We start from the raw sequence: 26995 nt of genomic DNA on the forward strand, positions 1-26995 counted from the left end.
CCTTCTGCTGAGGCTGTGAATGGATGCCAAACCATTGTGTGCAAGGAGCCTGCTGCACCTGAGGATGGCATTATTAGGTACAAAGCACCGTGCTGCACTACACCCCTTACTTACAGCACCCTTTGGAGGCACTGACCCTACTGGCTTGATTTCAGGGTACTTTAACCTACACATCTGAACCTTACAAAGCCAATGCATTTACAAAATCACTGGCAAATACTTTGTTCTTCATTTCAAATCGCAGACATAACTATATCTTGCTAAAGTGAGATGATGGTGTAAATTTTCTGGACAGTATCTTGACTTGGGAAGTGAGCCACGTAGCCACACTAAGAATAATTTTAAAAGTATCCTTACTAGTACCTATTTAACGACTAAGGTGAATTTAAAAATAATCTAATTTAGACTACAGCATTCATGACCCACATTCGTCTTTGATAAAGAAACCAGGCTGCCTAATTTCATCCAGGGTTTTAAAAAAATAAAAGCCTACAGTGTGAGAGAAAGAAATGTGCTCACCCTGTCGTACCTTGGGCCTTCAGCAGAGATGTGCTTGTTCTTTATGGAGCCTTTGGAGCATGATTTGAGCTTGTTATGCAGATGCTTGCCGTAATGCTGCCTTCATTTCACACACCTGGTAGCTGGGTTCACTAATCGTTTTCACAGATTTTAAAGGTCACGGCAGCTGGCTGAAAAAGGTAGCTCTAATGTAATTCTGAATATAAATAAAGTTGCTACCGCATCCGTTGGAGAAGTGGTGGTGCTTTGATGCTTTTGGCAGCTTGCTTTCTTGATCCCTTTCCCAGTTGGTTGAAAAAAAAAGTTATTTTCCAAGGGAGCTGGTCTGTGTTCAAAGCTTTCTGGAGTAGAAGCGGGATCGGTTCAAAGATGCACACATTTCTCATTCATTTCAGTGGGAGGTGTAATGTACTTGTAGCTAAAGCACAGGAGTGGGAAGCAGGAAATCCAGGTCCTGCTTCCACTTCTTCTCCAGATTTCCTGCTTGACTTGAGGCGAGTTGCTTCATCTCCATTTATTTTTATCCCTCCGTGCCCTGGAAATGACAGCATCCCTCATGAATGGCAGCCCATGCGAACTCACACCGATCGATGCTCGGCAGTGCTGGGTGGCAGTGCCGCTGGGGCTGGGCTGGGGCACCCAGGGGCAGCATTTTGGGGTCAGTTTGGGCTTTGGGAGGCTGTGCTGGACTCGGGGCTGGGACTTGTCCCGAGTGAGTGCCTGCGGTCCTGTCTGCTCTCTGCCAGGGATGGGGTAGGGATGGGGCACAGCGGAGCCAGCCTGTGAGGCAGCTCTGGTTTCTGCACTGCTTTACCAAAAGCTGGTGATTTCTGGCAGTTTGTGCTCGCTTGGTTCATCATGAATGATTTTGGTGTGCAATAAATCTGTCAGCTCTGAGTTACCCAGCTTAGTATGGATACAGTGCCCCCACAGCCAACCCCAGGAGAGGTGGGGGAAGAGCCGGGTGCGGTGCTCAGCCCCACACAGCCCCAGGCTGAGGAGAGCCCCACAGCAACGCCTCTCCCGCCCTATAACTCCACACAGACCACCACACAGCCGCGTCCCCTGCTTGCTGAGGCGGCACCCGGGGACCCCCAAACGGGGTTGGGGTCGCCCCTGTGAGGCGTGGAAGGGGCGCGGCGGCTCCGAGATGGCGGCGGGGCCCCGCTCCCGTCCCCATCCCCGTCCCGCCCCTCAGCACCGCCTCCCGCCCGTCCCCTCGCTGCCGCCCTCGCTGCCGGGCGCTGCTGAGGCGCGGGGCCGCGGGAGCCGCCGCCGATCGCTCGCTCGCTGCCATGGCCGCGGTGGGTGCTGCAGGGCCGGCTTGGGTTGGGTCGGGTCGGGCAGGGCTGAGGCGGGCACGACCCTGATGTCTTCGCCTTCCCCGGCGCAGGTGACGAGGGGCACGGCCACCCGCCGCAGCCGCCTGAAGCGCTCCGACGGCAGCACCACGTCCACCAGCTTCATCCTGAGGCAGGTGAGCGGCTGAGGGGGCTCCGGGGGGCTTCAGGGGGCTTCAAGGGGCTCTGGGGGGCTCCCCCTCGCCCCCCCGGGGCTCGCTTGGAGTTGGTGAAGTTGTGTGAGCGCTCGCTGTGTGCTCCTCCTGTGTGGGGTTATCGTTATTGCCACCCCCTGAGGTGGTCGCAGGGTGGTTTTGGGGTGCTGTGTGTGGCGGTGCTGACAAGAAACCCCCATTCCTGAGGGAGCAGGAGCCCATTTTTTGGCCTTCCTTGCCGTGAGGAGTTGAGGGGCTCCAGGCTGCTCGCTGCTAATTATACCCAGCCCTGCTTCCCCCGGCGTTATAGCAATTTAGACGAAGCCTCCTGCTAATAACTAGTTCCCTGGATAAAACAGCGGCTAGCAGCCGTAGCCGGCGAAGCTTCGCTTTCTGTCCCGAGTGGCGTTGGTCAGAGTAAAATCATTAATCTGCTCGGGAAGTGGAAGAGGTGAAAGGCTCCTTGGCGTGTGGCTTCACAACCCCCCAAATTTCTCAGTGCTGCTCGTAGAAATGTAAAGGAGCCGAAGGAGAGCGGGTGAGGGCCCTTGGCAAGCGGGGAAGGTCCCATGTTGAGCGGGGAAGCATCTGTGGAGATGTGTGAGGTGTGGGACTGCTCCAAGGAGCGCAGCCCTTCCTCGCTTCCAGCAGGGCAGGAGGAGCTGCAGGGATCGCGGCCAAACGAAGTAAAAATCCAACAGTGCCAAGGAAATGGAAGGGCACCGCCAGGTGGGTGAGCATGCCGTGGTAGCTCAGCAGGTGACACACGTGGCTGGGGATGTCCCGGAGAATTTTCAGGCTGTCGGAAATGCCTCCTCAAGTGCTACACGGGTGTGGTGCTCACGCAGGGCTTGGGACTGAGACACCCCGAGAGGAATTGGGGTGGTTCCTGAGCACGGGATGTCCGAGGGAGCCAGCCTGTGCTGCCTGGCACCGACAGCCTGCAGCTGGCAGCGCTCACGGCAGTGCCTGGGGAAAGCTGCTGGATGTGACAGGTGAATGAGGTGGCATCAAATGTCTCAGCTGTGCTCCAAACATGCTGAATGTTTCTTCTGCTTTGCGCTTTTTTTTGGTCTTTTTTTTTGGTTTTCATGGCTTAGGACTCGTTGTGCTCTGGAGGCGCTGTGGGATTCAGTGTTTGGTGCTTTTTGGGGAAGATGTGGAAACTTGTATTTACTTTTGAAATCCCCCTTGGTGGGGTGGTAGTGCGTGCTACACGGGTCATAGTGCTTCTGAGGGGCACTGCCAAACATCTAAGGCTCCTCGTTTTGATGTGGCAGTGTAATAAATAATATTTTGCAATTCTTGCAGCCCTACAATTGGATGAATTGGGATGGAAGTTGCAGTGTGCCAGGATTATTTGCCTGTCCTCTACTATGACAGTCCTGTGGCTTCCAAGGTTTGGGTTCAGACCTTCAGATCCTCCCGTGGATGCTGTGCACACGATATTTGCTGTGCTCTCCATGCTGCTGTAGCCACAGGCACCGTTTGTAAGCACGTGTTGCAGGCGGTGAGAACACACGTCTGAGGGAGAATGAGGGCAGCTGCGTTCCTGAACGTCGGTCCTTTCCGAAAAGCCAGGTAGATGAGTTTATTTTAGTCACTCTCCAAGATGACGTTTCAGACCGCAGTGCTTTCGGACGGCAGGAGATCCACGGTCATTCTGTACCTGGAGACCTTCTGAGCAGGCAAGCGCGTTAGCTCCCTGCATGAGATCAGTGGGAAGGTTTCACTTGGATTGTGTGAGCTGAGCAACAGAAATAACTCTTGGGTTGCCTCCCACCTTCCCCTTGCTGAGGGAGCGTGAGTAGAGGAGCTGCATCAAAGAAGTGCTTAGGAAAGGGTCGCGTTAGTTCTTCCTGTGTGTTCAGTGTGATGTTCCTCACCATGTGGAAATTTGGCTCCTCACCACTCCTGTACACGCTGCGGTGTTCCTGCTGCTCCCTGAGTGCTGGAACGAGCACTTCAGGGGTCGCTTTTTTTCTTTGAGAAGTGGAAAGCAAGTCCTGATAGCAGGAGTGGCCTTCAAGTAATGTTGGAGGTGTAAGTGTAATTAAAAGAAAGATAAATTCTGTTAGTAATATTTGCAAGAAGTGTCTCGGAGGAGGTTAAATCTGTTTTGGATCTCCTATGTGTTGTGAGGTGTGGAGTAGTTTTCACAATACCAGTGGATATTTTATTCTTTTCCTCCTTTTTGTGTGAGGGGATGCACAGGTCCCCCAGCCTTGAGCTCTTTACTCGACTTTTCATTACGTCACATGTAACTTTTGGTTTCAATTCATCGGTCAGTCCAGCTTAGTGCCAGAATAATGTTTGGAGAAGCTTCTGAGTTTGTGTTTTTGTCAAGATCGGGCGGGGATAAGTGCGGGCAGGCTGCTCCTGTGTGTCAGCAACAGCAGAGCTACAAATGTACCGTGCGTGTGGAAAGCTGACAGTGCCCCTAATTGCCTCTCGCTGGAGAAGTGCTGCGCTGCAGGACAGGCACTGAGCGATGTATGAGTGGGGACAGGTAGGCAGGGCTGGCAATCAGAGGGTAATTTCTCCGAGGATAAGGTCACTCGTAGCCTCGTGCGACCTTCAGGCTGCTTTGGGAGGGCAGCGGGTTGTGCAAAGCGGTAACACGTTGCCTTTCCTTCGGCGTGGGGCTGGTTTAGGTCCTGTGTTAGAAGGTGGGCGACCTGCTCCTCTGTGCTTTGCTCCACCAGCAGCACGAGGTGCTCGCTGGGGCTGAAACTTGTGCAGGTTCCTGCTGGAAGGCCGTGGGCAGCAGCCGTGCTCCTCCTGCTCACCTGGGGCCAGTTCCAGGCTAAATTGCTTTAGGGTCCGTGGGGATGAATGTTTAGCTTAATGCCAGTAACAACCATCAATTACAGCGCTGATTTGTGAAGAGGCTGGAGCTGTTCTCCAGTTCGGTAAGTGGAAGCGTTCCTCTCCTGAAACCGCTGTCTGCGGCACAGTTTGGTGGTGGTAAAGCAGGACAGAGCTCACAGTGCTGCTCTTGGTGTGTTTCGGGCTCCTCTGGCTGCTGCAGGAGGGCTGCTCACAGCTCAGCCCCGTCCAGCCCGCACCAGGGCAGCCGAGCAGCTCCGGCAGCCCCAAAATGCTGCAGGTTTTGGGTGCTGCTGCCTGGGTGCTGCCGAGGCTGCGAGCAGGCCTGGTGCTGAAGCTGTTAACGCCGAGCTTGAGCGAAGGCCGGGGGTACAAAATTGTTCTTCTTACGTGGCAGGTGCTGCTCAAGTCTATTTAACAAGTCCCTTAAGGGACAGAAGTCAATTATCAGCCTGGTGGCATAGGAGAAGAAGTAGGCCAGCTGAAAACACGCACTGATAATTTTGCCAAGGCTGTAATAATAATTCAGTGTTGGCATGTTTGTTGTTCCCCGAGGATTTTGTTTCCACCTCCTGTGTTGACACGAGGCGACTTGTGCTGCGAGTATTTTTTCTCCTTTGACTTCTGGTAGCAGCGTTCTCGTTGCCTGTGCTTTCTTCCAAGTAATTCCATTGAGAGAAGTTGGGTGACCTGCGAACAACAACAGAAGTCGCCCAAAATCTCGTCAAATGAAGTGCCCCAGGGGCTGCTCCCTTGCTGCAGGTGGTCCTGGTGGGTCCTGGCGGGGTGGTCCTCCTTGCCAGCTGCGTGTGCCAGGAGTCACTGCAGCCTGTGTGTGTGTGCTGATACAATTTGGGGAGGAGAAGCACAGCAAACGGCTCCATCTGTGTAACTGGACTAGAGAGCAGTCAGTGGAAATTCTCTTCACCTCTTACCAGAGTCTTCAGGTGGAGTGTACTTCTCCACTCCAAGCACATCTAGCTACGTAAAGCCATATTTAGACATAATTTTATTTATGAAAGTTTTTTTTTGCTGATTATTTTTTAAATATAGTAGAAGTTAAAGTTGGTTTTCTTTTAAGATAGTTAAACCCCGCGTTGCATCCCTGGTAGTGCTTGTGCTTGCTGCTTCTTCATCTGTAATGCTGAGAGGAAAAGGAAACAGGAAAGCCTTCTGCTATTTGACCATCTCCTAAGCCACGGCAACATTTTTAATGGTTGAAAAAAGAGTGAATATTTCTCAAAAGGGTTTTGTTGCTTTGTTTCCACGTTATTTTTTCCTCTGCCTCTGGACACGCGATTGTGGTGTTCTCCCTGCGGGACCAGGCGGTGTGCTCTAGCTGGATGCTGGCATCCACGTTCAGTGTCTCTTTGTTCAGACAAGACAAAGTAGTTTTTGTATATCAGATTTGGGAAGCCCTGAGGGCATCTGAGCCCTTTGTGTTGTTGATAACATCTGAGGGCCTTTCCCTTAGCACACACTGCATGTAACCAAGCACCCAGTTACCATCTCAGGTGTCTTCTCAGCTGGGAAGCACATGAGTCGGGTCGTCTGCCCAGGAAAATGCCAGCTGAGTGCTGTGCACCAGCACTTTTCAGGAGTGTTGCATGGCCAGAAGTACAATTTGGAGCTTTTCAGTTGATGGTATTTGCTGACTGTGCTGTAAAGTGGTGATCCTGGGTGGGAGGGTGCCTGTGCTGGGATCTGCTGCCAAACTGAGAGCAATCTCATCCCTGCTCCTGGCTAAGAGGAATTAATTTTGGTCCTTGCCGATCCGCGATGTACCTAGGCAGACGCAGTGATCTTCTCATAAACTTTTTTTCCTTTCAATTCTTGTTTTAAAGCTATTTTCCTGAGGATGTAGTGAGCCATCAGTGGATGACCTTGAGACCTTGGTCTTCTGTAACACCGATTCCTGATTGCAGGAGGTGGGTGACGCTGAGTGTCCGGTCCATGTGCAATGAACCAGGCATTTCTCACACCCCAACGCTGCTTAGATTGATAAAACCCAGATCTGCAAGGAGCAGATCAGAATCTCCGTGATTTACCAGGATGAGCTCAATTCTACGATGAGTCATTAATTTCTAAAATATAACTTACTGTCATGGAATCTGATTATGCCTTCGACACAGGGCTGGATCATTATTTTTTTTCTATACAGCATTTAGAAGCTGTTAAAGCGTTTGACAGGTGAATAAAAGATTCATCCCCATCTCCACAGAACGCGAGGCTCGTCTTCGTGGCAGGGTGGCATTGTTTTAACTCGCCTTTGTTCTCAAATCCCTGTGCTTAGCTGGTGCAACTTTTAACTCAAACCCTGCTGACTTTGGTTTAACCTCTCCTGCAGACTTGGAGCGTCCCTTGGAGCATCCTCCTTTCTTGGTCTCTGTGTCGGGCACAGCGGGAGGTTTGGCTGTCCCACCTTTGTCACGGGGCTGCCTTGATCCCTGCCCCCCAAAATCCTGCCTTGGTTGGGTTTTTGGGTTAGGGGTGGCTGCGGGGCGAGCTTCACCAGTCTGAAGTGGCAGCAGAGGGAAACTTCCATGGCTTTTCTTCTTGGGAAGCGGAGAAATGGAAATGTGGCTTCCCTCCGTAGTCCTGCCATCACCATGAGGAAGCCAGCAGGCTGCCCGCGAGTTTCGGTTCCTCATCTGTCTCTGTGTCACCGGGAGGCTTAATTGAATGCTTCTTAACGCGCTAATTGAATCTCAAATTATGCTCCCATTAAGTCTTCCGCTGGAAAAGGAAAAGGATTTCTGTCGTTGTTTGCAAGCAAGTCACCATCGTGACTGCGTGGTGCTGATAAATAAATGAGGAGATCCCCGAGCTGTGGGGTCTGGGTTTGTGCAGGGCCACTTAGGAGCTGTCGAGGCAGGTTCGTTACGCTCAGCTAACGAGCAGCTCTTTAATGAGAAGCATGGCACGTGGTGGGGAGGGTGGGTTGAAGAACGAGAGCATCGGAGATGGTGTAGGGGAGGGAGGGAGGTGGTGTAGGTGACAGCTCCTTACACCAACAGCGTCCCTTCTGGGTGCTTGGTGGAGCCGCTGGCACGGCTTCCTGGAAGCCCAAACCTTTAAAATCTCACTTAAAAATTGTATCCCCTCTTCTCCAGCAGATGTGCTGGCCGGCTTACTGTCTCCATGGGAACAAGGTTTCATTTTTAAAATAGCCTAAAGTCACACGAGAGAAGTCAGATATTAATAGCAGAGGCAGCGTAGGTACGGATAAAAAAACTTAGGGTTTGGCTCTTCCCCATCCAAAATTCCCCGTGGCTGGGAGCTGCCCGTCTCTGGGCATGGGGTGGGTGTTTGTCTCCATGTATCCTCCTGGCGTGACCTATAAATGCATTCCCCTTATCCCACGGGGGTGTCTCAGTGACACAGGAGGTGCAGAACCGCTCGGGACACGAGGGCAGCACCCGCTGCGTGCTGCTGGGTGGCCAAGCAGGTGAAAATCCTCCACGGGGGCTCGGAGATCCAGCACCCCAGGAGCCCTGAGCCTTCCCCTGGCCTTCGGTGTCCTGGCCACAGCCTCGCCAGGGGTCTGTGCCCTGGGGTTGTTCCCCCGGCGTGTCCTCCACGGGGCAGCAGCTCACACAGCAGCCAGGGCCGGGGCTCGCAGCGCCGCGTGGGGAAGGAGAGCCGCTTTCGGGAGGGCTGCGGGTGCTGTCAGGCAGTTTCTATGGACACCGGGAGCTCGTGTCAAATGCAATCGCGCTGCGATTGTCTGTGCTGAATGTGGAGGAAGCCGAGATGATTGCATGGGACTCCAACCCCGTGCTCGTTACACGGCGTCCTGGTGCTTCGCGGAGAACGTGGCGCTGACAGAAATAGCTGCTTCCTAAAGTCCTCGGGTTGTGGGTGACCTGCGGAGTTGGAAAACCAGCTCCGTGGCTCCTTTGTGCTGGTTTCGGGGCGATGCGGGGAAGCCTGCCATGTGTAATTTTCACATTTCTGCTCTTGGGGAAAATCACACAGCAGAGCTCCAGCAAAATGAGATCTGGCGTGCTTAGGCTTGGGTCGGAGCTTCCTCAGCCCCCGAAGATGTTAGCAGGATCTCTGGGCTTTGTCACGCTTGCCTGTTAGCTGAGAACAGTTAGGAAGGGATTTTGGTAGCCGATCAAGTGTATTCACCTACAGAACATCGGGGTGAGCCCCTGCTGTCGGTACGTGGCCGTGGGGCATGGAGCTGGGAGGGAGCCGCTGTTCTTGCACCACCACCGCCTCCCGTCCGCCTCAGCTCCATGGCCAGCCACCTCCTCGTTAGGAGAAGTTTCATCAGCTGGCGTTCTTTTTTCCCCTCTTTTATCCTTCTTGAAATTATTAAGGAAAAAAAGGCCTCAGCACAAAAGCCATTTCTTAGGTTTAATGGCCAGGTGGGGTTAATGGCCCGAGGCGCGTTAACCTGCCAGCCGGCCGTTCATCTCGCATCCTCTGCGGCTTGCTGGGGCTGGGGCTGCCCAATCCAGCAAACACCGATGTAATGAACTGCTGTAAATTTCACTGTGGACGTTCCGGGATATTTTGTTGTTGTTTTCTTTCTAGAAATGTTGTTCTCTGTGTGTGTGTGTGTCGTATCCTGCATTTCTCTCTTAAAACTGACTGCGGGCTCAGCCTGTCGTGACGCTCCCTGGTTGATGAGGGCTGCCCAGTCCATGGGGTGCCACCATCAAAGTCGTGGAGTGGTGTGAAGGGATGAGGAAAGGTTTAAAAACAAATAAAAAAAATGGGGCAGAGGAAAAAAGGAGAGGAGAAAAGAGAGATTGAGAAGCAGGGGCAGAACATGTCCCTAGCTGGTTTGCAGAACAAGGAGCATATGAACAAAAAACATCAGTGGAGACTTTCCAGAATGGGAAACGTTGCACGGTTACTGTCTTCTCCAGCTTTACTCCTCCTCGTTGGGACCTCAGGGTGTGCTGCCTGCTTACAGGAGGCTGTGTGGCAGGGGACTGCCCCTGTGAGGTGCAGGAGATGAAAGATACAGGCAGCTCTTGGTTGTTCATTTCTGGTTTCGCACTTTTCTTTATTTTTTTCTTCCATTTTTTTCAGCCAGAGCAAGAATTGGCAGTGTTAACGGCAAGCTGACCTCAAGTTGTGGTACAGGAGAGGACACTTGGGTGCGGGTGCTTTGTTCTTAGCAGTAATCAGGAGGCAGGAGGCAGGCAGCTTTTGCTGTCAAACGCGATTTTCAGAGCAGGAAAGTGCGTTTAAAAAAGTAAAATGATGTCAGCAGTGCCAGGCAGAGCACACCCGTGTGTTTGACTGCATTTCCAGGCCTGCCTTCCTGGGGATGTTTTAATGAACTTGCCTCTCATGACAGGTGCTGACGGAAGTACTTTGTAGGCTGATCGTCTCCCCAAGAAGAGCGTGAAGAGTGGCATGGACGTGGTGTGTCCCTGCTGTGCTGTGTGCCTCCTCCATCCCTACCCGTCCCTCTGCCACTTCATTCCTAAGGCCGGGTCCCCTCTTGTCAGACGTGGAGGTACAGAAGGGTACTGCTGTCCCTGGTGGGCATCTTTGTGCAAGCTTCCTATTTCGTATTAGAATTTCTTACACAACCACCACATTTCTGCATTCTCTGCTTTTCCTGTCTTTGCTCGTGGAGGCGTTCCCTGCACAATGGGGCCGGCTGCTGCCCGTGGAGCACCGCGCCCTCCATCCAGGCCCTCTTGCTGCTCTCATTGCAAGGCTGTTGCAAGGTTTTGTGCTCTGCTCCATGAATTGTGTGCTTGCTCCTAACCGAGCGTTTGTTCTGCGTTTTGGGTTCAGGCAGGTTTTATCCTTGCTAGAAGCCAAGGGGTTTTATTTGTTCATTTGATGCACTTCGGGATTTTTCTGGTTTAGACCATTAACAAGTGATTGAGCAGCTGACATCCCTCAGTGACAAATCTCCTGGTGTTTTAAACCTTGTGTAATCTTGTGCTTTGGGTCCTCTCTGAGAGTGGCTTAGAGAGACTTCTGCACTTCCTTAACTCTGGGAATCAGCAACGAAACAGCAGTGAAGGGTCACCACGCCGTGAGCCATCCCTTTCCCACTTGCCTGGGACCACGCACACGTGTCAAACCTGCAATGGTTTCACCTGCGGGTGCCTCACCGTCCTCCTGGCAGATGCCTCTGCTTTCCGTGCTGGTGAAATGAGAGGTTACCGCTTACATGCAGGAAAACAGAAGTGTGATGAATTACAAGCCGGTGTAATTTATGCAGAAGCAGTGTGGGGGAAATCGCAGCCCACTCGTGTTCCACATAAATTATGCATGTACCTCCTTGAAAATAGCTGCAGAGGGTGTTCGGATTTTTTTGGCTAATGAATCATGCCCTAAATTTCTACAGTACATACATTGACTCAAATGTCTCCCTTTTGCCCCACCTTTATTTTTAGATCAGCTGTAAACTCCTGCTGAACGCGCAGCTCTGGATGTTTCTTTATTTTCCTTACGACAGACCTGTGCTTTGAAGACCCTGCTCTGAAGAGAGGCTCCTAAATTTACTACTCCTCCCAGAGCACTCCCACGTGAGAGCTCGCATCTCGTGCTTCGGAGCTCTCTGGAGAGATCCCTTGGCAGCTGTAGTAAGGGGACGTGTGAATAAAGGCGTGCTCGTGGGGATGCAGCTGCCTCTTGGGTTATCTCCCTGCAAGCTACAGCCATCGGAGTCCTCAGGGCTGTAGCCTTCACCCTGGGTGAAGGGCAGAGAGAAACCTTTCTTTGAGCACAGCAACCAAGGTGATGAAGAAAGCAAAGAAGGCTGGTCCTGCTGTGAGACAGGCTGGGAGCACCACGGCCACAGGGTGCTTCTGGAAGGGAGCAACAGTGCACAGAGGAGGACCCGAGAGGTGAAGGATTCACGGAAGACGAGGAGATGAAACAGCTCTGGGGCTGAAATCAGCCTGCCATGGGGATGTGGCACCTTAGAGAAGGAGCGAGTTGAGAGAAGTGTGATTTTCATGGCAGTGAAGGTGTGGGCGCAGCAGTGTGGGCACGCCGGGGAGTGCGGCGGCACGAGGCTGCGGCTGTGGGGGCTTCAGCTGGCGAGGAGGGCAGCTTCTTGTTTGGCATGGATGGGGAAAAGGGATTTCAGGGTGCTGGAGAGAGACACGGTGTGTTTTACCGTGTATCAGGAGTGACCCTACATATGGAGGGACAGAGCAGGTCTCACGTATAATTTCTTGAGGATTTTTTTTTCCTTTTCTGCTTTATTTTTTTAAGCACAAACATTCTTTTCCTTTGCTGCACCTAAGCAACCAACGATTGAATACCTGGGGCCAAATCTCTTTTGCTCTGTCCTGCTCCTGCTGAAATCAGTGAGGCTCTTCCATGGCAAAACAGGCAGGACTGCCTGAGCCAGTAACGAAGAGTGTGTGTCCCCTGCCTGCCATTGGCACTAAAACTGAAGTTTGCTGCCCCTGCACGTCTACACCGTGATAAATGAAGGAAAAACCACTTGTGGGAACGGCCCCTGAAGCAATTTGGTGTGCAACGGGGAAATGAAACCCAACTGGCTGGGGAATGATGCAGTTGCTGGTTCAGATTTCCTAAGCAATGAGGTTAGAAAAACTCGGGTTTGTGTAGTCTGGTCTCATGAAGCCTTCTGTTGCTGATTTGTAGGCTGTTAGTAGTGCCGGAGCTTGCAGCTTGGCCTGGAAGGGCTCCACGAGGATGGACAACGTATTGTGCTGCCCAGCAGTGTGCTAAGGGGTGCCAGCGACACAGCACGGGTTCAGTATTTACACACTGCTGCCTCACTCCTTGTCCTTTGGAAGTTCCTCAGCGTTTCAATGGCTTACTTAAAAATAAGCCGTCAATTTGTAACAATTCGGAGAGCTCCTCAGCCAATTTTAGTAGTACGCCTGGGTGAAGATTGTGTATGACAACCCAAAAATTAGTGGTTGTTGTTACTTTTGTTTCATTCTTATTCATAGAGGAAAAGGCATCTGGAACTGCTAGATGTGAATGTCACATTATTAATCTCTAAATACGAGAAAACAGCTCTTGTTCATAGCCGTGTCTGCTCTGCATTAGCACTCCTTTCACCTCCGTGTCACCGCTATCACTCCTCGAGTTGCAGAAGCTACACCTGAAGTCTTTTACAACATATTTGGCGTTCTGTTCTGAATATGCATTTGAATTGCTCTTAAGCCCACCAGCCACAGGCTGGCCAATTTCTCTCTTTCCGCTTCCTGATAGCCTCATTCTGTACATATTTCCTTGTGCTGCTGGCTGGTGCCTTCATGACTTCTCAGCTCACTGCTTTAGCTTTTGGGTCTCAGGCTCCAGCGTGTCTGTAATTCCTGGAGGTGCTGAACGTGTGCTGACCCAGCTGCGAATAACTTCCAGCCTTAATCCCGTTTGGTTTTTCCGAAGCTTGTGGTGTTGGAGCTGGATCCCCTTGCTCTCCTCAGCAGGTTCAACCCGTGCTATTTTCTCAGGCAGGTTTGGCACTGAGCATCCCTTCCCCGGGACGAGACGCCTGGCTCAGAGGGTGCTGCCTCCCGGCACCCGCCTCTTAATTAGCCCTGTGAGGCTCACCTCTAAATCCCCAGCTGGGGTGTGTGTAGTCCTTGGGGATCTGTTCCCAAATCTCTTCCTTAGCCTTCCAGGCAGGATGAACCTGCAGGACCAAGCTGCGGGGTGAGCTGAAATCGTGCAGTTCTGGCCGAGGCCACACGATGGGGCTGGCACTGCGGCTTGCTGCGATCCCCTCCTCACCGAGCACACAGCCGGAGCCCTGGAGCCTGTGTCCTTTCGGGAAATTTAAGGCCATCTTTACAGCTTTCAAGTTCTCAGCAAAGGGCTTGGCTCAGAGTCGAACATCACCAGCCCGAGACAGTTCAATTCCAGAGAGCTGCTCCTGCTGGTTTGTTTTGGGGTGCAATTTGTGGTGCTGGATGTGTGATCAGATGCCTGGGTTAGCTCAGGAGACAGGAATTAGCTCAGGCTGCTCTTCAGCAGTCTCAAAATCCTGGAATTTGCTTTCTGGTTCCTGTAGCCGAGGGCACAAGTCTTGGCTCTTGCTTTGAATTTACAGCTGTGCAATGCACAAGACAAATAAAAAACTACAAAGCATTTGCTAACTTCCTAAATTAAATATTTCCCATCCTGTCAAGCTACAAAATGTGGATGTAGATGGTTCAGAAGTTCTGGGCAGGATTCAAAGTACTTTGTTGGGAAGGAGCTGAAGAGGACCAGCCTCAGCACCGCACCAAGGCCAAGGGGAGAGGTGTGGCAGGCTGGGCTCACACAGTGGCACAAGGAAGGCTTGTCCCGAGCACAGGGGTTGGGATTACAGCTCACACTTCCAGAAGAAGAAAATTCCATGTTATCAGGCCGCAAATACACGTGTAACTTACCACTAAACCAGTGGCATTGCTGAGAGCTGGAGTTATGTAAACTTAAACCAGATCTTTTTTTTTAAAGTATAAACTCTTGGCTTTTCAATTATCAAATAAAATAAAAAAAAAGGGCAAAGAAACCCAGATTTGCTAATGCAAATTAGCCTGGTTCTGCTGTTCTGGCAATAGGAAATTGTGAGAACCCTGATATTAAACCACAAAACAGTCCTGGAGGGGTAACTTGCCAGCAGGCAGCGGCCCCATCCCTTGCTGTGCTGCGCCCAAAGCTTTGGGGGCTGCACCCAGCTTTTTCCTGGGCATTTGTGAGCCCTGTTACTCCGTGCTTTCCAGCTGTCTTCATTTTTGGGGCATTTACAGCATCTCCCAGGTATGGGGCAGGGTTGTGGGACCACTGCGGGTCCCGCACTGGCTGCACTCAAAGCCCCGGGCAGCGAGTGCAGGTCCGTGATTCCCTGGTTCCTCCCCAGGCATGGGGAGCACGGAGGAAATGTTGAAGATTCTCCAAAGCTGGAGTTGTTTGGAGTCCTGAAACCCCAGTAAACACTCCTACGTGCTCGTGGAATTAAACTCGGTTCTAAATAATTGTAATTGCTTTAATTTGTCACATTTTGTGAGGGTTTGTTCGTGAAACCATGAGCTTCATGGAAGCTCCCCTGCCCAGTGTGTCTGGAGGAAATAGTAGGCTAGGATTTAGCTGGGTGCCCCAAATTGTGCAGCAAGTCTGACGAAACAAATCCGTGCCGAGTTCTGCCGATTGCCATGGTAACCCACATTCAGAATAGCAGTGGAAGGCCGCGTAGCAGCAGAAAACCAGGTTTTTGTCCCTTATTAACTGGTGCACGCTATAGGAAGAGAAAGCTGGCTGCGCTCATACCAGAAGGGCTGCTTTGGTGTCACTCGATGGCAGTGCACGTAGCGATGCTTGTTTCAAGGGGCTCTGCAGCTCTGATTTTTGTGGGCAGTTTCCCCCAGCTGTGTTGGCCAGGAATGTTGAATTAAAGCAGATTTTAATGTTTTTTTTGTGTTGTCCTTCCTCCAGAGATTGAAGTGTTAAGCAAAGCACGAGGTGTCACAGCACTGCCAGCAAAGCCAAACGACTTCCTCGCCCTGTAAAGGTGATCATGGCTTTTGGGGCTTAGGGGGAGGCCAGAGGGCTCCTCGTGGGGAGCTGGGGGCACTAATTGCACTAAGGGGCTAACGAGCAGGCTGGCTGCAGGGTGGGTTCCCTGGGAAGGTGAGGCTGGCGTCTGAGGGTACTTTCAGGCTGTTTGCTGGTTTTGGTTGGCAAACCGTGCCTACGACTCTTCATACAACAAAAGCTTTCTCTGGAAACAGCTTCTCCTTTTCTGAAAATCGGCGTTTTGGTCTGTATCATGGATGGTGGCAAGGTGGGGGGACTTTGGGAGCTGCTGACTGGTAATGCTCGGGGGAAGAGGGAAATGAGCTGCAGGTAGGCAGAATATTTTCACTACTCCTGCATCATTGCTCGGTTAAGATAAAGGCATCCAAATGTCTGCTCTACGATCTGCATAAAAAAAAGACATCTGGCATTTTAAGGAAATGTTCTTATGAGCGTATCAGGCCCATCAGGCTTCACCTCTTGAGCTAGATACTCAATTTTAGGTGGGTTCTTCACAAGATGAATAAAACTGGATCATCTGCATGCAGAATTCGGGGCTTTCAGACCCACTGGGGAGAGCGGAGCGTAGTGTGTGGGAAGGAGCGAGCCCGCTGACAAAAGGAGCTATTTAATCCTTCATGCTTGTTTCCTGCCACTGTGAGAAACACTAAGCATGTTTAATAAATAGCCTTTTATTTTTATTTTTATTTGTCCACGACTGAGCCTGTAAGGCTGCTGGACTGAACTTGTGCACAGTGCCCCAGCTTTCGATGCTGTGCGTTGTCTGTCAGCTGCTGCAGGGGCCCTTCCCAGCCCTGGGGCTGCTGCTGGTTGTGCTGCTGCTGCAATATCTGCCCGCACAGGATTGAATTTATAAACTGTTTTTAACTTTTTTTTTTTTAACTACCTTCATAGGCTTTGCTCAGGGTGCTTTAACACAACCGCCAGCAGCTCCTCCCCAGAGCAGAGGCTGGATGGCAGCCTCAGCAGCGAGCTCACCTTTTTCCTGATGCCTTCGAGTTAAAACCAGGTGCCTTCCTGGCAGCAACTCCTGTCACCCCAGTATCATTTTTTCTAACACAAAATTGCAGATCTTGGTGCAGGGCTGGGGGGCACAGGGGAAATTCTTTGGCCTACAACTTGACAGACAAGGTCAACAGCAGTAACATCAGATTGCCCTAGTACCAGCTCGTTTTTGAAAGCCATCCTAAAACCAGAGGTTTCCAAAAGTGTGGGGTAGAGGAAGGGAAGCTGCTCGGGTGCCCCATGTGCAGAGCAGCAGTCAGTAATCTTCCTCTGCTATTATTATCCTGCTGAACCAAGAGGTGGCAGCAATATTCCCTCCTAAGATGTGTGATGTGTCACTGTAGGATAAGGTTTAGTAGCAGTGAGGAGGGTTCAAGTCCTAACTTCTGCTCTGACCTGGAACAGAAGCAGTTTCTCCTCCCTGCAGCAGGTCTGAAAGCAGTGCTGGCAGGCGTGGGGCCCAAAGGCTGCGCTGTCGGAGTGCCGTGGGACCAGCAGCTCCCAGTTTTGGGGAGCCTGACTCTGAGTCTCCTCCAGCAGCAAGTGGCAGGTATTCCGGGAGAATAAAGTCAATGAGCAACCAGGGAGAGAAAAAGCTGCCCGCAGTGCTGGGTCTCTTCCTAAGCCTGGCCCTGCCGAGGGATCCCGGCCAAAAGCAGGGTTTGTGACATCTCTTCTCATTTTGCTGAGCTGCAGTGTTCAAATCCTTTCCTTGTTAGGGCTAAGTGCTACAAGCTTTTGGCTCCATCATTTATTTTAATACTCTGGATTTCTTTGGATAAATATTTCCTCTTATCAGTTTTGACTTTTGTAGCCATTTAATTCCGTGCTCCCTCTTCTGGATATTGAATTAAGCTCCGGGAACACATGGTTCTGATCTGCTTCTTTATCAGTATTGCTCGCAGTGATTATGGGCAGAGATGGCAGAACTGCCATTATTTATTATTCCTGGCAGCTCCCGTTACAATATTCTGTTTTCTGCTTGTATCTCTGTCAAACCTAGCTGTCTGAGCTGAATTTTTCCACGCTCACTCCCAAGTGACTTGCTTGCACGTGCTTCATACTCTTTTTTTGTACTGTAGCAAATACGAGACCCTAAATATTGCTGCTGCTCCATTAATTCCTGCTTTTTTGTTTCCTGCCTCATAGGCAGTTTCAGATCACCTTTCCCCCCCAGCAGTCAATTTAGGGATTTTCTTTTTATTTATTTAAAGTAGCCTCTGTAAGGATCTTGTTGGAGGCTGGAATAAACCAACCATTCTGTTTTTCTTTTGTGTGTGACTGTAGGATTTGAGAGATGAGGGAAAATAGATATCTAACAACTGCATGAAAGTGGCAAGGGAAAAAAAACTGATATTTGTCTAAATGCTCAGAGCATCAGAAATGGCTTGAGCTTCTGAAGTACCTCCAGCTATCACAGGCTGGCACTGGCAGCACGTGCACTGATGTATTGCTTCAGACTGGGAGTTGTAAAGGTTTACGGATTGGTTCAAACATCTTTGCCCCAAAGCAGAGGAACAGATTCTGCACCATCTTATTTTAATAACTCCTCGTGCACCAGCCCCCTTCACACACAGGGCTTTTCGTACCCGTAACAGGGAGACGGGCTGTGCTGCAAGGATTTTATAATTATGATTGTTCTCTTCTGTAAGGGAAAGGCAGGAGGTATTTTTAGCCATTCTGACTGCCTCAGATTTGTAAAGGGGCTCACACGGCGCTGCTGGCATGTGGAGTACACTGAGATGCTGAAGGAATTAAGAGAGACTTTATACACAGATTTTATGGTGTACTCCTGGGGGGTGAGAACATCCTAAATGGATGGTCTCTGGCAGGTGAGAAAAGGTCTCTCCGAGAAGTTCTTGCCTGTAAAGTCTCTTAAATAGGCAGTAAAAATCTTGTATCTTTGTGTTTTTTTTCCCCCACTCGGTTCTCAAGTGCCCTGCCTAAATATTGAAGGGCCTCGAGCTGGCTAAGCGGCAGCTCCGTCATTGATCGGCTGTTTCTGGATGCGGTTCTCCGCTTGGATGGGCGGCACGGAAATCTGCTGAAACGAGCTGAAGTTTCCCGTAGGCCCTTGCCATGGAATTCAAGTGCTGTGTTGCAGCATATGGTAATTGGCTTATAAAGCATAAGAAAATAAATAAATAAGCAAAAAAAACAAAACAAAAACCACATGATGGGCTAATCAAGCCATCCCTGTAAAGCCCCAGGGAGAAGCAGCAAAGTGCAGATCAGTTTGTGTCACCGAACAGAAGCTGTAGGTTCACTGCTGCTTCTAAATTCCAGAATTGAGATGAGGTAGCAGCGGCTTCCCATAAAGTTAGCGATTGGCTTTTATTGATAGCTTCCCATAATTTCATCAGCTGCAGTCTGAAGCGTACAGCAACGCTCGGCATCAGCACTCAGGGCAGTTAAGGAGGTTGATGAACGTTCATCAGAAGAGAAGAGCAGCTTAAAATAAGAAATAAAACACGCGTTTAATCCTCTGGCCCAGATGTTTTCAGGCATGGGAGATAAAATGCCTGTCTGCTCTGAAAACAGAGCCCCCATATCCTCCTTCCAAAAAAAGAGCCATGACCCAACTCCAGCCCCAAAAATAAGCTGTCTTTTTGTGATGTGACCACATTTTGGATGTCTGGTCGGTCGCTGGAGTTGTGCTGGAGGGCGATGGCTGCGTGCGGGTCCGTGGCTATCACCGGGACTGCTCTGTAGGTCCTTCATTGCAAATTCCTAGGCTTTGAAAGGGACACCCACGTTAACACGGTGCCGTGGCCGTGGGCTACGTCCTGCAGCGTTCTGCAGGTAATTTCAGGTTTGCCGTGCTCAATGCTGCACACCAGCAGAAGGCATAATTAGAGCAGGGCTGGCTGGAGTTATGAAAACCTGAGCACATTCATATCTGCCTCAGGAGGTGGAGATAATCTACTCGTCTTTATCAAAACCTCTCCACAAGGCTGTAGCTATGGTTCCGAGTTTCCCACAGCTCAGCTTTTTGCAAATCTCCATAGAGCCCGCAGGAAAGAGAAATCTCACAAGGAGTTAAATATAGAGGGTACCTGCAAACATAGCCCAGTTACCTCTCCTTGTAGGTGCTTTAAATCGGGCGCAAGTGACAATGAAGTCTTCACACTCCCTTTAATTATAGCAGCCTTTATGTAACAGTGGCAGATAAATGTGTTTTAGAATAGGTGGCACCTCACTTCCTCCAGAAGAGCTGCCAAATTAGACCCTACCAGACTAATTTATTACTTGAAATTCAAGGAATTAAAGCACAGCATCCAGTTCTCCCTTTGAATTAAGCCTCTAAATGCACAGAACCCTCCGTGCCAAGACATCTAAACACCACAATGCTTCTCCCTTTTGAAGTCTAAAGACTTGCCCGGCTAATAACTTCTGGGACAGGCAAATACCACAAATGTCAGCCAGTTCTCACGGCTCCCGAGATGTTAGAAAACAGGGTTAGTGGGGATCTCAGGAGGTTAGCTCATTCGTTCCTCCACCCCGAGGCAGAAGCTGGTGTTGCTAAAACCAGCTGCTTACCTAATCCGTATTATAAAACAGAGGGAAGAGGGAGAGAGGCAGAGAAATAAATTGCTTTAGAGGGAGAAGGGCGAGCAAGTGGGCTGTGCCAGATAACTTAGAAGAGTGAGCAACTGGACTCCCTCCAGGTGATGGAAGCGAGTTCTGCCCTAGGTGGATGGCTGGAGAATGCTGACAGCCCTTTTCCTTGATGCTAATGAAATACGGGCTCGGGCTCTTCTGCTGATTTCAGCAGGAGCAGCGTCACGTGCGGGAGCGCAGTGTTTTTCAACAGGTCCCGAAATGCAAGTGAGGAAAGCCCAGAACCAATGCTATGTTCTGGGTCAAGTGTGCTGATAAGTACTGCAGTTGCTGTGTGCTAGAAGGAGAGGGTTTGTACCCAAATGTGCTGTTAATATAAGTGCTAATGCCTCTTGTTAACGTGCCCTCACCTCTGCAGGGATGCCATCTCATTAGTCCTAAGTGATGTTGTGAGCCCAGGATCGTAACCATTCTGTTGGATGAGGAAGAGGCTGCAAGGAACTTCCATCCATCTTCTTTGGGGCAATATTTGGGTTTCCTTGCCTCGGGGTGAATATTCGTGTCGATCCGACCCCTCTCCGCAGCAGCAGGGTGCTCGGGGTCCTGCCGCCTGCAGTCCGCCAGTCGCAGAGAAACCCCAGGTGGGAGCAAAGTCTGATAAAGCAGGGAAAAGGCAGAAGTTGCTGACTTACATCCTGGCTTGGCGCACTGCGGTGCTGAGGTATTTACTTGACTTGGCAATCCAGTCACTGTGCGTTTGCTCAAATGGCCCTTCAGTGTGTTTATGCAAATAGTTCGTTGCTCCATCTCCTAAACGAACCACACGAGTGCTGTCATTTGATTGTGTAATCATTAGGCTGGGCTTTAAGCACAATTTCCCGTGGCTCTGTACAAAATTCATGTTCTGGGAAGAGGAGTATTCCCACGTTTGGATAGCTCCGACATGACTAAATAATTGATAGGCAGGAATACAGGGATGCGTGCCTCAAAGAGGATTTATCTTTTTTATTTTTTTTCCCTTTGTACTCCCAGAAGGGTTGGTTCCAATCCAAAACCAGAGTGGGGATAAACGCTGGAGTGATCAGCGGGTTTGGAGGGAGCTGCAGATTTTGGAGGTCTGTGGGATGCTCGGAGTATTCCGACTTCAGTCCCTGCCTCTCCATCCCCTAGCAGGGTGCAACAGAGCATTGACCTCGGTGTTAACGCTGCTTCAAAATGCCACGAACAGCTCGATTAGCATTGAGCCTGCCCTTTTACCTACACACCAGGCTGTAAGAAGTCCTCGGAAGGAGGAGGCTTTTAAATTCACCACCACCACCGCCGCCACATGGGCCATTCGGTGATTCCAAAGGATACCTTCCTTGCTACGCCGTACGGGCTCGTTGCGCTCCTCACAGTGGGGCAGGCAGGCACCTTGGGTAGGTCCCGTAGAAACTGGATGACTTTGGGGTCTTTTGTTCGCATCTTTTTCACAATCCCCTGTGCCCCTGGGAACACGGCGGAGCTGTGGCCCGAGATCAAAGGCTGAGGTACGCTCCCTGCATGCGGTATTGCAGCAAATCTGCAGGAAACCTAATTCACAGCAGTCCTGCTGAGAGCACCAGAGGACAGCAGTGCTCAGCGAGGAATAACCCACACGCTGGTAGAGATTGCACTGCACCGCGATTAAATCCCTTTAACAGCAGAGGCCAGGCTGCCTGAAAATACCTATTTACCGCTCTTTGAAGATTAGTGTCATAAACAAATTGAGTGATACAAAATGGATAATGCATCAGCTGACACCATTTAAAGTATTTTTAAAGGATTAGACCTTCGAAAGACTTAATTCAGCTCATTTACCCATCCATGACATGTTTCCATTGGCTCTCACAGCCACCAGCGCGCAGACACGCAGAGTGATGGGTTCTTGGATGCTGGTTGCCTTGGTGCTAGCCAAGTGCAGACTGAGGATGACAGGTAGCAGAGCCTTTCTCTTTGGCCTGAGGCAGTGAAATTCCCACGCCTCATAATACCAGAGCATCTGTATGCTCTTCCAGAAGGAGGCCAGGCATGATTTTCATCTCTCAATTTTCAGCTAATGTGTGACCCTCACCTATTATTGCGGTGGATTTTTTGCTTGTTTGTTTGACCTCTTTTTGGGGAAGCTCACCTAGAAAAGATTGAGCTTATAACTGTTTTTCCCTCTGTTCCCTTTCCATTTTGCCTGCTCTGAGTTGGAACCGGTGAGATCTGACTTTGTGGGACATGGCATCACTCACTGTAAAACCATAACGTGATTCATTGAGCTAATGCCCTGTGCTCCAGCAGTCATGCATAGATACCTGCAGTACATATTACAGAGTATTAGTGATGGCTTGTCACTGAAATAAATTATTTCAAATTATTTTCCTTAGCCTTACACCCTCCCCTCCTGCAACCCTTGCTTGCTCACTTCCCATTTCCAACCTTCTCCCAGCTTTTGGGACTGTCCCCACTCGGCTGTCCCCATGTCCCAGCACTGTGCCCAGTGGGTGATGAGGGCTGGGCGCAGCTCCAGGCTCCTCGGGGGGATTCGGAGCCCCTCTTTCGGGAGCCGGGGAGGCCCTCACGCCGTGCTGGAGGCACCCAAGGTAAATGCTAGAAGCGGGCCATGCGGGCATCCCTTATGTTTACATCTTTCCAGTACAATCCCTATTTAATGAGCTGTGTGGTTTTTATAGCATCTTTTAGGAGCCTTTCAAGTCGAGTCATTAAATATATATTTTAAATAACCTCTGTATCTTAAAAGGACAGCGTGCAATGCAAGTGCTGGAAATCAAACAGCTCTTCCCCTGACTTCTGAGTTAAGTTATTTCATTACAAATTTATGCGAAGCTCAGATGCAATTTTTTTTTCTTCCCATGATCCCATGTCCTTCTTTTATTTTGCGCTGACAAATGATTTTGATGTTGCACTTAGAAATTCCTTCCCCTTTTAAATTTTAATAGCCACCTCCCACCGATGTATTTATTTCCTTAAGTTTGTAACATCAGGGATCTTCAGGCTGGGGAGGGGCGAAATGCTGCGCAGTGTAGGCCCTAAACATTCATCCATTAACTCCTCTAGGGGAGTTCAAAGGGAATTTTAGAGACAATTTCAGGGGCTGAAAGCTGAACAGCCTCGGTCAAGAGTTGGGAAGTGCCCCAGCCATGCTGGCTGTGCTCTCCGGCCCTGGGAGGATAACACCAGTGGGATGAGGGCCGGGTTGGTGTCTGGGGCTGTCCCACACCTGGTGGTGATGGCCGGGAAAAGGAGCCAGGTAATGTTAGTCGTAGGGAGTGGGTTTTGTCTCCTGACTAAAAGTGCTCCCTTGTTTGAGACAGACCACTGGAAAGCCATCAGACATTCATCAGTGACCACCTCTCGTTTTGTCTGTCGGGTAACGCTGGCAATGAGCTCCTTCACGGGCTAGGGATGTTGCTGTTCCTTGGAAGATCCCTTAGCCTGAGGGCTCAACCCTGACAAGCACTTCAGGTGAGGTAAACGTTCATGCAGACACAAAGGCTTTTGGCAAACCAGGAGCTTGTATGGACAGAAGCACAGAACGCACAGGGGAAGCAGCACATTGGAAATAGGATTTTTAGTAATTTGGGGGAATTTTTGAAGAGGTTGGTAAGAGATTGTGAAGATGGGGAGGGGAATGCCTCTGGCTTTGCCTCAGATGCCTGTTGGCCACCTCCCAAGCGATCAGTGGTAACTTCGCAGTGCTGAGTGAAGCCTGTGGAAGGAGCGGGAGATGGAACAAATGGGGAAGGCAGCAAGTGTTTATCAACGCGGAGATGTTTGATCAGATTGCGCTGACGATGAAATTTGAGCTAATTAGCTTAATTAGCAGCAGGAAGCGAGTTGTAAATTATTTCCCTGGATTTGTTGTCTTGTTTTGTCTCACACAGGGCTGCCCCTCGGTGCTGTACGCCAGCCTGAGGGAGGGAGGTGTGCTGAGGTGGCAGGTCAGGGGGTGCGCGAGTGAAGGGCTTATTTTTTATTATTATCATTAATCATTGCGTTTGGGGCTTGTTTGTGTGCTGCATCACCTCGGGAGAAAATTCACAGAGCGGAGGGGCAATGTTAAACCAGGGCTTGGAGCCCAAGCCCCACAGCGAGCAGCCGCCCTCCCTCCCCACAGCGGCCGCCGCCGCTGCCCTGTGGGGCCCGCTGGGCTTGGGCGGGCATCGCTGAGGCGCCGAGCGGCGGCCGTTGCTCCGCGGCGGCGGCGCGTCGTAGCCAATAGGAGCGCGGCAGCCGCGCGTCGTAGCCAATAGGAGCGCGGCGGCGGCGCGGCTCAGCCAATAGCGGCGCGGCGGCGCGGGGAGCGGGAGGCCGGCGGAGGGGAGGGAAGGGGGGGGGGGGTGCCGGCGGTGGGCGGCGGGAGGCGGCGTCCGCAGCGCCCTGAGGGCAGCCCGGCCCCGCACCGCCCGCTCCCGGCCGCAGCGCTCCGCGCCCCCGGCGCCCGCGGGGCCCCATGTACGACAACTTGTACCTGCACGGCTTCGAGGACTCGGAGGCGGTGGGTGCCGCGGCGGCGGTGGCTTGGGGGGTCGGGGGCTGAGGCGTTGCGTAACGGCCGGGCCCGGGCCCTGAGGCGCGGTGTGTGTGGTACCGGGGGGCTCTGGGCCCGGGTTTTTGGGGGTCCGATGGGGTGGCTGAGCCCCTCAGGGGCCGCTCGTAGCCCTGTCAGTGCTCCGCGATGCTCAATCTGAGGGGTTTGGGGCTGGCCGAGCGCCTCGCCGCCCGTTTAAAGAGCAAAAAGGCAGCGCGGAGCCTCAAAACAGCGCAGGGCTCCCACAGAGCCCAAACCCCGAGGCTGAGGCGCACAGCAGGTAAAATTCCCCCCGCGCTTGTTTGCTTCGTGCTGCCCTCCGCTTGCCTTAAATGCCATACCTTGGTGTCGCTTGGGGCTCTGAGTCATGAGCCCAGCACACCCGCTGAGACCATATTCTGGCAAACAGGTAGCCCGATGGGGCACCGGGGGGTTCCTTTCCAGCCAGAGCCACATAACGGGATTAATACAGCAAAAAGCAAACCGAGGGTTAAGGACCGGTTCCCTGCAGTTAGGAGAAAATATCTGCGAGGGTTTGAGGAGGGCTCGGTGCTGCTCTGGGTGCTAGGGGTTGGGAGGCACAGCCCAGATGTGCTGTGCCAAGGAACCCGGGGCAGGACGAGCATGCACGCTGCTTCTGTGCTCCCTGAAGCACAGGGAGGTGTGATCGAGTACTTGTGCCACTTGAAATACTTCTAGCACAAAATAAACCGTACCGAGATGAGTCACTCTGGTGCAGCTCACATCTTCCTCAAGCAGGCAGCTGCCCTTACAAAACACCTACAGCAGCTTCCTATAGGGGGGCCTGATGTAAGAAACTAGCAGAGAGCAAGCTGGTGTTCCTAGCAAGAAATACAAGCTGACACACTGACGCTGCCTTTTTCAGCCCAGCTGTGTTATTTGGCACGTGGCATTTTCTCTGAAGGAAGTCCCAGGGCATGTCCAGCTGTGGCAGCCTGCTGGGCTCAGAAGATCAGTTTTGACCACGGACCTGGAAGGACCAGGAGTGAGCGTGGAGCTGGGGTAGGAGCTGCAGCTGTGCTGTAGCTGTTGGGTGCTGCTGTAGATGGTCCAAACCAAAAAAAATTGCTCACCTTTCCTTCCTGAGGTTCCTCTCATAGCACAGAGAGGTGAGCTGCTGCATTGGGCTTATCGCAGCAAACCTGTTCCTTCCCAATATAAATCAGGGAAAGGAGCGTCTGGAAGAGCACTGGTGATCAAGGAGGTGATCAAGGGTTAACCGCTGCAGGTTTTCCCTGAATTAGATGTGTGCTGCTGGCTGGCTCCAGCTCTGCTTCCAGCTAACCTCGTGGGGGTACAGGCAGCGACCAGCAGGATGGCAGTGACCTCGCTGAGCCATCGCGAGCTTCTTCAACAGTAAAGCTGCACCCACAAGAAGTCCTACATAGCAATTCTTCATTTACCTTGGAAGAAAAGGTGAACAATGAGCATGTGGCACTTAAACGGGGTAAATGTGCTCGCTTTGGAGAGCTCCGTGGTGTTTAAAGATAGGGGAGGCTGGGGTTCTGCACTGAATGTATCCCTAGGCTCTTCTGGGAGAGGATACACGGGGTAACTGCTGAGAGAGCACTCTGGAATTGTGTATGTGAAGTTTTCCTATTAAAGGCAGGAAGAAAGATGTAATTTTTCTGAGAGTGAATTGATGCATAGATGATTTTCTTTAACCGAAGTTGCTATTACAGCGTGTTTGTGTGTATATAAAAAATGTGTGCAAAAATACATGTTTACGTGTATAAAGAAGGAATGGGTTGGGCGTGTGCACGGGTACTACAATGTCTTACCAGCTGTGATGATTAATGCCAAGTAAATGATGCACTAGCTAGCTAGCGCGAGGCTTTTTGGGGGAGGAAAATTACACTGCTGCAGCCGAAAAAAAACACCACTGGTTGTAGGCAGAAAGTAGCTGCCACGCTGAGGGATAGGGGTGCAGAGAGACATAAGCAACTCTCACAGACACAAATACCCTTGTAATGAACACAAAGTTCGGGCTTTTATAGCGTGAAACATCTTCTGAGTGAGTTTTTGCCTTGTTTGTTGCCCTGTTCTGTCTAATCTGGGGGATTTTGGGGGTTCGTGTGCCCGAGGTGGCTGTCAGGGCTGCAGGGAGCTGCTGCCCTCGGGTGCCCCATGCCCACAGGTGCAGCCTTGCTCTGCTGGTGGGGAAGGACAGAGCTCAGGTGCTGCAGCCTGGCCAGCGGGAGGAATTGCTGGGCAGAAGGAGTGTGTGGGACAGAGCCCAGCTTAAGAGGGACAAGGTGGGAGCAGGGAGCAGCCACGAGGCAGAAGCACGTGAAGGCAGAGCACTGCGTGGTGTCCCAGCTCAGTCACGTCAGCACTTCCATCCAGGCCACCTTCGTCCTCCACGTGCTGTCACTTGGGGTGGCAAAGAGCATCAGGCTTTGTCTTCTGCTGCTCCTTTTGTTCCCTGCCTTTACATATTTGCTTTTTCTCCAGCTTAGTCTCCTGCTTCTCAGCCTCCCATGCACCTTGCGTAGTATTTTCTTGACTCCTTGTAA

At 51.3% G+C, this 26995-nt stretch overlaps 1 protein-coding gene across 5 annotated transcripts in view; it reads left to right on the forward strand.

Annotated features, from left to right (window-relative positions):
- Positions 1-1614: 1614 nt before the first annotated feature.
- CACNB4 (calcium voltage-gated channel auxiliary subunit beta 4) overlaps positions 1615-26995 on the forward strand; it is a 65431-nt gene continuing 40050 nt past the window's right edge. For 3 of the 5 annotated variants that reach the window (XR_011097984.1, XR_011097983.1, XM_068686934.1), the window contains exons 1-2: positions 1615-1823; positions 1913-1996. Coding sequence is in view for 3 of the 5 variants with exons in the window: in XM_068686934.1 (XP_068543035.1) it covers positions 1815-1823; positions 1913-1996 (93 nt within the window). In the remaining 2 variants the exon portion in view is untranslated. Of the gene's footprint in view, positions 1824-1912; positions 1997-24267; positions 24426-26995 lie in introns of those variants that run through there. The other 2 variants (XM_068686931.1, XM_068686932.1) reach the window with 2 other exon arrangements.

This window comes from Anas acuta, chromosome 6, assembly GCF_963932015.1.
Source record: "Anas acuta chromosome 6, bAnaAcu1.1, whole genome shotgun sequence".
Classification (NCBI taxonomy): Eukaryota; Metazoa; Chordata; class Aves; order Anseriformes; family Anatidae; genus Anas; species Anas acuta.